The sequence below is a fragment of the Phalaenopsis equestris genome, unplaced genomic scaffold, assembly GCF_001263595.1.
Source record: "Phalaenopsis equestris unplaced genomic scaffold, ASM126359v1 Scaffold000617, whole genome shotgun sequence".
NCBI classification, from domain to species: domain Eukaryota; kingdom Viridiplantae; phylum Streptophyta; class Magnoliopsida; order Asparagales; family Orchidaceae; genus Phalaenopsis; species Phalaenopsis equestris.
Genome location: NW_018165057.1, coordinates 574,520 through 584,985, shown reverse-complemented (window position 1 = coordinate 584,985; position 10,466 = coordinate 574,520). Strand labels below are relative to the sequence as shown.

Genomic DNA, 10,466 nt, shown 5'->3' with positions numbered 1-10,466 from the left:
TTCCTCTTTGCAATGGTTCATTTGTGCAGAACTCTTTCTCTCTCCCTCTCTCTCACGGTTGGGGTTGTGTCTCTCTCGATGAGTTATATTCTCCCTCTTCTCCATCTCCTATGCCGCTATGTTTGGATCTTTTGATTTGTGTGAGGTGTTGCTTCTTCGTGCGGTGCTCTGTGCGGTGGTTCCTCTGTACTGTGGTATCTCTATGTGGTGATTCCCCTTCGTGTTGGGTAATCCCCGCATAGAGATATGTACATGTATCTGATATTTTTGTGGTTTCCTCTTTTCAATAGTTCATCCATGCAGTGGTTCTTCTTCGTGTTCGGTAATCTTTGTGTAGTGGTTTCTTTACCCTAACTATGTAGCTTTTGGTTTTGTGTGTCGGTTCCTCTTGTTGTTGATTTGGTTCTTTGTGCTAGAGAATTTTGTGATTTTTTATTTGGCTAATACTTATGCTTCATTGTTGCTCGGCTAGAGTTGGATTTAGAGATTTTTAGGGATCTCACATGCAATGGATTAGACATTTGAGATGTTCAAATTGGCAAATATTTATGCTTAATTTTTGTAGTCATGTTACTCACTGTTAAGTGAAGTGTCTATGTTTATTTTGTAATGTTTTGCACTGGAAATTTGTTTTTAAAGTATAGAATGTACTGGTATGAACAGTTTTGTTGCAAACAACAATACTATATATTGGCAGAATGATCATTGTCCAGAAATAGTTGCAGCACAGCTGCTTTCAAACTGCAAAAAACAAATAGACGACTAGTTTATCCTTAGCAATTTATGCGCAACAGCTTCATGTGGCAGGTGTTGCATGGCAGCTTACTATTAAATTGCAACTGCTTTATGGTCTGTTACATGAATATTTTTTCTCTATTGAGTCCTAAGTGTCATATTTTCATTTAATTTTAATAAAAAAGATCATTTTTATACAAAATATGCCCAAGTCTTTGTTAAGTCTACCTCCACCTTTCTTAAAAAAAGTCGAATCTAAAACATCTACTCTCCTAACCAAATCAATAGATAGTCGATGTTTAATGTGACCAAACCATCTAAGACGATTCTCTCTAATCTTGTCTGCCACTAGAGCTACACTAGCCCTATCACGGGTATATTCAGTTCGAAGTTTGTCTCTAAGTGTCAAGTCACTCATCCCTCTCTAATCTTGTCTGCCACTACAGCTACACTAGCCCTATCACGGGTATATTCAATTCGAAGTTTGTCTCTAAGTGTCAAGTCACTCATCCCACCTAAGCATTCTCATCTCAGCAACACTTAATTTTGTTTTATGTTTCTCTTTTAAAGACCAATATTCTACACCATATAACATTGTTGTTCTCACCATCATCTTATAAAATTTTTCTTTCAGTCTAAATAGTACTTTTCTATCACCCGATAGGCCTCACGCATTCCTCCACTTCAACCAACCAACTTGAATTCTATAATAACATCCACATCAATATCACCATCACTTTGAACAATACACTCAAGACATCTAAAATGTTCACGTATTTTAATGATTTGATCACCCATAGTTACAACTCTGCCACTAGGGATACTACTAATAAAATTATATTCTAAGTATTCAATTTTAGTTCTACTCAAACGAAGGCCATTAGACTCTAATGTAGACCTCCATAATTTAAGTTTTTTTTGAACTTTTTCTCTAGTCTTATCCACAAAAAAGAAAATCATCGGCAAAAAGCATACACCAAAGTACATCCTCCTGTAAATATCTGGTAAGAGAATCCATAACTAAAGCAAATCGATATGAGCTTAAAGCTGATCCCTGATGTAATCCAATTGAAATAGAAAAATACTTGGTTAGTCCACCCTCTGTTCACAAGTAACAACTTTAATATACATATCTTGAATGACTTAAATATAAAGCATATCAACACATTTCTTCTCTAAAACTCTCCAAAGGAATTCTCTTGGAACCTTATCGTAAGCTTTATTCTAAATCAATAAAAATCATATATAGATCCTTCTTATTCTCTCTGTACATCTCCATCAAACCTCTCAATAAATGTATAGCTTCCACAGTAGACCTACCCAGCATAAATCCAAACCAGCATAAATCCAAAACATAAATCCAAACAAATTATGAGAAATCTTTGTAACATGCCATTACTTGTGTTCAATTAACCTCTCCCATAATTTTAAAGCATGACACATCAACATTTGCACACTCAAGTGCATCCCCTTTATTCTTAAAAATAAAGATCAAAATACCCTTCCTCCACTCCTTTGGCATCATTTTAGTTTTTAAAGAAATATCAAAGAGTTTAGTAAACCAAGAAACTCTCAAAACTCTTAAATATTTCCACACTTCAATTGGTATATCATCAGATCCTACTAATTTTCCACCATTGGTTTTCTTTAAAGCCTTCTCAACTTCTTTTATACTAATGCGAAGGTAAAAAAAACATTTTATTATTATTAACGACATTAAGATCACTAAAATCGATTGTATTTTCAAAAACTTCATTGAAATGTTTATCAAAATAGCTCACTCAACTATGTTAAATATTTTCCTCTAAGAAAAGTACTTTTTGATTTTCATCTTTAATACATTTTATTTGAGTTAAATCTTTAATTTTCTTTTCTCTTTGATTGGCTATCTCATACATATATTTTTCATTATCTTTAATATCTAATCTAAAGATCACTAGAATTTTTCAAATCACAAATTATTCTCTTAGACTCCCTATAGGCTACCTTATATTTTTTTCAATTCTCTAAATTTTTACATTTCAACTAATTTTTATAACACTTCTTAGAATCCCTACGAACCAACTTATATTAATAATAATAATTTCAAGAAATTTGAACCCTCCATCTCCACATACCTCAAAAAGAATTACTACCTCCTTATAGAGCTTCTAAAAAACATGGCAGGATGGTCAGCCAAAATGGGCCATCACACAGAAATCTTCAAAAACCAGCAAATGAATTCAAATAGCAACAAAAAACGGGTTAAAGATAAATAAACGTTATAGCCTACGGAAAAATGTACATTACATCTTAAGTATGCACATCACAGCAACTTAAGTTAGTATTACATAGAACAACATAACTTACAGGTATCTTGAAGCACATTGATCTGCTACATTCAATCAATTGCAATCTAGTTTAAGCCTGCATGATTATAATAAAAAAAGGTCACTTTACCTTATATTGTATAAACGTAATCATAATAGTTGATATTAGCTCTTCTACAAAAATGGGAAAGTGGACCAAATGCATAAAAGCATATTACATATCAAGTGCTAAAGTTGTTAATTTTATCAGTAAAATATCAACTTTGGAATTTAATAATGCGTTGGACAATACAATAATTTTTATTTCCATCTGTAATAAAAAATAGGCATTGAAATAAGAGGCAGCACAAAAAACCTAGTCTTTCCGCATTAGTATTGAAGAAAGCCAACATTTTCAAGGGTAGTAAAATAACTAGATGTCAGCACTCACATGCTAGGTAAAATGCCACAAAGCATTATATGTATTCGAACAGATTATCACCTGGGAAATTTACATATATACCACAAAATTCTCAAGAATTCTCATATCTAACACCTAAAGTTTAATATTTATACTTATAGTATTTTGATGTCATAAACCTATACTTTAAAAGAAATGTTTCGCTTTTAAAAAGTTAATAATGATGGTATTTTCATGTGATGTCAAAGTATTAAGTGTTATAAAGCAAATATGAAAGTTTAGGTGTTAGATATGTAAATACATAAGAATTGTGTCGTATGTATGTCAATGCCCAATGCCCCTTACTAATTGCAAGCAAACAAGAACTGGGGACAAAATAAACAATTTACCTTCACTTCAAAATGAAAAAAAAAAAACAGGATTTTTACCTATATCTTCAGTTTTTTGGATCATTTGCCACTATTGTTTTCATCGCTGATAGCTTTCTCTCTCCATATTGCATGAACTTCATCAGTTCGAAACCTTTGGGTAAACGTAGATTCCTCCAATGAAGTGGTCGCACCATGAGCAAAAGCAAGAAGACCGGTATAAGCAATCATTGCTCCATTGTCAATGCAGTATCTATCATCGGTTGCAAAGAGCCTGCCGCCCCTTTCAGCGCACATTATCTTCATCATCTCCTGTAACCTTTCATTGCATCCAACACCTCCGACAATGAGGACATCCTTCGTGTCACAATGAGCCATGGCGCGTTCAGTAATCTCAACAAGCATTGCAAATACCGTTTCCTGCAATATTTGAGTAAGAACAGTATGGAATTTAAGCGTCCCTAAAACTACAGTTTGCTATTTAGACAAGGAAGATTTACAGATATACCACTCAATTCTTACGTAATTACATATCCAAAACCTAAACTTCAATTTTTACATATATACCACCTTACACATGCATGAAAAGGATTATTTCATTTTTGAAAAGTTAAAATGGTAATAGTTTTATGTGATAAGAAAGAATTGGGTGGTGTAGATGTAAAAATTAAAGTTTAGGTGTTAGATTTGTAAAGACATAGCAATTGGTTGGTATGTATGTATGTAATTGCCCCTTTAGACAAACAAATAGTATGAAACTAGAGAGCTTGCATGTGCAAAATAGACTGATTATACAACAGAGAGTCGTACAATCGGGTTTTATACCACACAAGACAAATGCACGGTAAGATGCACGTTTTCAAAAAAAGTACTTGCGTTATAATCACATGGCTTTGAGTTCTAGTACAACAATTTTATTTTCTAGACAAAACTGTTATTTTAGTCAACGTATAAAGAACAAGGTCAACTTTTTCTCACTTCAAAAATTTTGACCAACTATGAAATGGAGACTACTAATACCTGCAAAGAATAACAGAGGTCTGCTGGAGTGCATTCATTATTTTTCAGCTTCTCAATTGCAGTAGCTTCAATATAACTTAAGATACCACTAAATGAAACGTCCATTCCTTTAACAACGTATGGGAGATCAAGGAACTGTTGTCCTTTCTTTGCAAGCTGGGTAAAAAACAAGAACGTAGCTTAGTGAAAATAAGCTGAATCAAGAAAAATCCATTCTCAATGCGGAGGCATATAAAATGATGTGCAAGTACTAGGAAGTAAATATTGGTTAACTGAAAGAAAAACATTCAAATATTGAAAATCATCATAAAAAAACAAAGTTTTGGTTCAAATTTCCCTCATATGATATGTTCATGTCAGTGAAAACAAATAAAAACCATGGGGAAAGTTTGCTGGGAAAATAATGCATTAAATAAAGGCTAAAAAAAATGTTTGCACGCTATATCAACCAAGAAAGTTTGGCTCAAATTATAAGAAGAGAGACTATCAGTTGTCAAAAACCGTACGGCTAGCCTACCCAATTATATGATTATTGAGAGATTATTGAGATATGATTCATATGAAAGATAAATTTCTTAAACTTACTCAAGTAGCTTGTAACACCTTATAGCTAATTCCTATAAATTCAATAGCAACACGGACTATCTTCATAGTGATACCTACCACAATCTACCTAATAAATTAAAGCTTGCTACCTACCACATTTTAGCATTCTATCAATATATAGTCCCATTGTGTCAAGGCATCACATAACCATAAGAAAATAGAAGAATAAATAATGAAATGAAAAAGAAGCTTAAACTTTCAGCAATAAGAAGAAGAAGCTTTTGCAATAAATAAGGGAGGAGAGAAACAATCTCTCTCATCTAAAATTGAGCACGATACTAATAGCAGTAGCAATGCCTTCTTCTCCATGTTCGTCCCGTTTTCACACTAGTGGCTCCATTCTCTCTCAGTCATTGTCATGGAAATATTGTATCATATACTTATTCTGCAAGAAACAAATCTTTGATTTGCTCATCTTTTAAATCCTAGAGCTGTTTGGTAAGGGATTTAATAAATTCTGTAAAATAGGATTTATTAAATCCCGTCAACACAAAATTTAGTAAATTTGGGTTTTTATGGCAAAACTAAAAAGATATTGAGAAAAAGCTTGATTTACTAAATCCAGCATATAAAAATTGTCTTTTTTTTTCTGTCTAGCAAGATTGAAGTTAAATTCAACTTAAATCTATTACAGAACAGTAGTGAAATATTTGATTTCTATATAACAGGGGAGGTAATTGAATATCACTAGATTAGATTAACTTTTATGTCATATGATTGTGATATTTGATGTGTTTATTTTTCGTTTTCATTTAGTTTTGCTTGAAATTATATTGCTATCCTAAAAGAATGACATCAATAAACTGCATTATATCAAGCCATTTTTTTTATTGTTTCTTCTATATAAGCTACCGCAGCAGTCAATTACTGATAGGGCTAAGCTTTTAATCATGCTTATCAAAGACATAACCAAATATTGCCACAAAGGCTATCATCCTGTCAACATTTCCAGATGAAATCAAACAGGGAAACCAACGAGTTACCTGCTCAATGTTGTATCCAGGACTCGGATCATTAGAAAGTGTCAGAACCCTAGCAAACCTATCGAGGCAATTCCCCACAGCAATATCAATAGTTTCTCCGAAGATCCTGTATCTCCCTTCACTATAAGCTATAACCTGGGTGTTCCCACCACTAACGTAAAGCACCACCGGGTCATCGGCGCCAGTAACCACACGGCCCATCTCGATATGCGCGACGCAATGATTCACGGCAACGATCGGCTTACCCCATAACTGCGAAAGTACTCGAACAGCGACGGCACAGACCTGGAGCGGCGCACCCATGCCGGGGCCACGAGTGTAGCAGAGACAATCTATATCCGCCGGAGATAGGCCAGCCTCATCGAGGGCGGAGCGGACAAGCGGGATGACGTGCTCGAGGTGGTGGTGAGCGGTTTCGCGAGGGAGGAATCCATGCCCGGGAGGTGTGATGTAGGTGTGGCGAGGATTGGCGAGTATGGATCCATCTAGGGTTACGATGCCGACTCCGATCTTGTTCGCGGATCCTTCGAAGCCGATTGCAGTGAGTCTCTTCATATCTTTCGCACTATCAGTCGCCGAGTTTCTGTGGCGTTAGAAAGTGATGGCGGGAAATTAGGGTTTGGATAACATGAAAATGTGGTGGTGATCGGATGGATGAGGATACTTGAGCTAAAAAATCGGAAGGATAACGGCCACGATTAATACAGGTGGGACCATCAGGGCCGACCAACTATCGCATCGTTAATTGCTACCAATTCTATGCAAATCTAATTTCTGTTTGGCTACAATGAGAATTTAACTTAGAATTTACTTATTTTGAATTTAAATCCTGAAAATTGCTTTGTAAGATGAAGTTTAAATTAGAAGGGAAGGGTTGTTGTATTAGTATTAGCCCTCTTTCTGGAAAAAAATATTACATTGAGAGTCCTGATACAAAAATTACGCCAAATACCAATTTTTTTGAATATTCTGAGTTCGTCAAGCATTGCTCTCCCCTAGATTCCTTATGTAAAATACAAAGTTTCCTTCTCATATGAAGCATTAGAAGCTTGATATGGTTTGATATGCGTTGGAAAAGTGTTCTTTTTAAGATGATCTGTTTCAATCCGTCGAGAAAATATAAAAATTCAAAGGTACTTTAGATTTTTCATCTCTTTCAAAGGGTTTTTTCTTCGTGAGCTTCAATTGTGTAGAAGATTTCAAACTTGTTTTACAGGGAGGGCATTGGTACATAAATAGTAGACCCTTTCTCTTTAAAAAAAATGATTTTCGGATTTTCAATCTATTAAGGAAGAGTTTGATGTAGTTCCTGTATGGGAAATTCTTTAATCTTCTATTTTTTTTGTTAGTCTAAAATGGGAATTTCCAAAATTGCAAGCAAGGTTAGGTTACCATTAGCGGTTGATTATCTTACTGCAACGAGCTCTAAGCTTACATATAGCCAAGCTTTGAATATTCCTATCATTTATGAATGGAAACTAGGTTATTGTAAAATTTGTTCCACCTTTTCTCATTCACAGTTGAATTGTCCCAATAACGCCAAATTCAAACTTGCTCCTGTTTTTCCTAATTCCAAAGAAAGAAGTAAAAGTAGCAAAATGTATGGCTTGAGTGTCTGAAGAAGTAGAAGTAAGGTCCCGGGTCGGCCTTTTTCCTCCTTACATCCATGCTTCCTCTTTTTCAGTAGATTTGAATGAGTTTTTTGTTGGAACTAGCGCTAATTCTATCAATGTTATAGGAGAACCCATTGTTGTTAATGTTGCTAGTATTTCTTCAATTCATGATATTCATATTAATGTGTTACATATGTAAATACATTAGAATTGGGTAGTAAGCATGTAAATGACCATTAAATTTTACATGTGTTTTAAATATAATATGAATTAAATTTAACATATTTTAAACATTCTTTTGCACTTGGTTGTAATTTATGGGATTATTTTGACTTTTTTAGCGTGATATTGGCAAGTTATGATTATAGGTTCATGGCATAACAGCTTGAAGTGGCGGTTTGTTGTAAATTCAGGGACCATTGATCAACAATACAATATTGGTAAATAATCAATGTTCTATGTTACAAGTCTTAGGTGTGGTCGTGAGTGCAAGGCCTACCAATTTTGAAGGTTGCCAACAAGATTGGAGTTTATAAGGCTTCATTTGAGAAGTTGAACCTCCATTGCAAAAGTTCTTGTTCGATGAAGCAGCACCTGTCGGCACCTTCCAAAGGTGTTTGCAAGAACGATAATTTATTGTCCTTTTTAACCACAAAGGGACATTCTCCATTCCGCAAAACGTGTCTTTCAAAAGAACTTCATTGAATGACAAAATCGCTTTAAGCGAAGATTAAGTTTGGTCGTCATGGGTTTACCATTGGCTAGGATGCTGTCAGGTTATGATAGAACAACGTTAGAACGATGGTATGAGGCTGAGAAGGTCATCGATGCAATGGTCACATGATACTTCCAAGGAAATTGATAGCACGCTGGAAATGATGAAAAAAGTTTCAAATTCTCACAAAATTTTATTTTGGGATTCGTTTTGCTCTCCAATTAAACTCTAGGAAGTTTAAAACCCCTCCATTTAAATACACTACAGGAAAAAAGTTTCAAATTCTCACAAAAATTTATTTTGGGATTCGTTTTGCTCTCCAATTAAACACCAGGAAGTTTAAAACCCCTCCATTTAAATACACTACACTCAATATAATTTTGATTTAAAGCATAAAATATTAAGATGTTTACCTAAATATAGTGATTGAATTTGAATGTGGTTGAGAAAGTCAGAAAGTCATTCTTTATTCCTAGACTTTTAATAAAATATTTAATATTATACACTACATTAAAAAAATTTATCCCATAAATTTAAATGCTTGGCAATTATTTAATATTAATAGTATTTGAAATTTAATTGCCATTTTAATAAAATTTTAGAAAAAAATTATAAGAGAGAAAATTTAAATTTAAAAATTGAAACCCATTTTTTTTTTCACCACCATTTTTTTGAATATTAGTTCCGCTTCCACTAATGTTTATGTTTAATCCATCAGGAAGCACGCCTAAGAAATAGAGCTCTATAGAGAGAGAGAGGGGGAGAGAGAGAGAGCAGAAACCCAATATTGAACAATAAAATTGTGTAACATTTATCCGTGACACTACAAGAAAACGCCTGTTTAGCGTCAGAAATTTTCGACGCTAAACGGGATTAGCGTTGAATTAATGGTGACGTTAAATTGAGTGTCGCTAATTAATTTTGCGTCGACATTTGCTTTATTTTAATTACGTCAGAATTAGCGTCTCCATATTCTGTCGCAACATATTTCGTCGAAAAATGGTTGACACTATATTAATGATGCATTAGCGTCGATCCAATCCGACACAAATTAATGTTTACTAATATCAAGCGAATAATTATAGATATTAGCATCGTAATATTTTGACTCTAATCTGACGAAAAACTGCTAGAAGCAAAAAAAAAAAAGGAAAAAACATAACATATCCATTTCTACATACATGCATCGAACAAACACAAGCAACATAATATGACATTTATTTATTATTAAACTGATAAAATAAATCACTACCACAATATCTAAATATTGATTGAAAATTAAATAAAAAATAAACAGATAAAATGTTCAAAGTTCATAGTTCACAACTACAAAAATTGAAAGTTTAGTTAAACATAAATGAAAAAAATACAAAATCAGCCCCTATGCAGGGGAACACTAACAAACACATAAAAATTTATAATCTTCCCCCTCATCCTCCTGTCGCTTGCCCAGGCGATCGAAACTCTCTGTCATGTGTGCTATATTATCTACAACCATCTGTTGGCCTTCACACACCAGTCGAAGCTCTTCATTCATCATTATAACCAGTCTGGCAAGCTCGTCAATTTGAGCCTATAACGAGCCTAGGGCACCCACAGCTGAATGAGCACCCAGTCTCAAATGATATCCCCTTTACACCCATTTTATACACTCTCCCCTTCTTATTTCCCGACTCTTGAGTCTACAATTCAAAATCACACTGAGCAGTGGTAGACT

General features: G+C 34.1%; 1 protein-coding gene across 1 annotated transcript; it reads right to left on the bottom strand.

The window, feature by feature from the left end:
- Window positions 1-2,974: 2,974 nt before the first annotated feature.
- On the bottom strand, window positions 2,975-7,070 carry LOC110029960 (probable tRNA N6-adenosine threonylcarbamoyltransferase). Its single transcript, XM_020732469.1, has 4 exons — window positions 6,422-7,070; window positions 4,833-4,988; window positions 3,873-4,232; window positions 2,975-3,141 (listed from the first exon to the last, which is right to left on the bottom strand). Exons 1-3 carry the CDS (start codon window positions 6,974-6,976, stop codon window positions 3,894-3,896), a joined length of 1,050 nt encoding a protein of 349 aa, XP_020588128.1. The 5' UTR covers window positions 6,977-7,070; the 3' UTR covers window positions 2,975-3,141; window positions 3,873-3,893.
- Window positions 7,071-10,466: the final 3,396 nt, after the last annotated feature.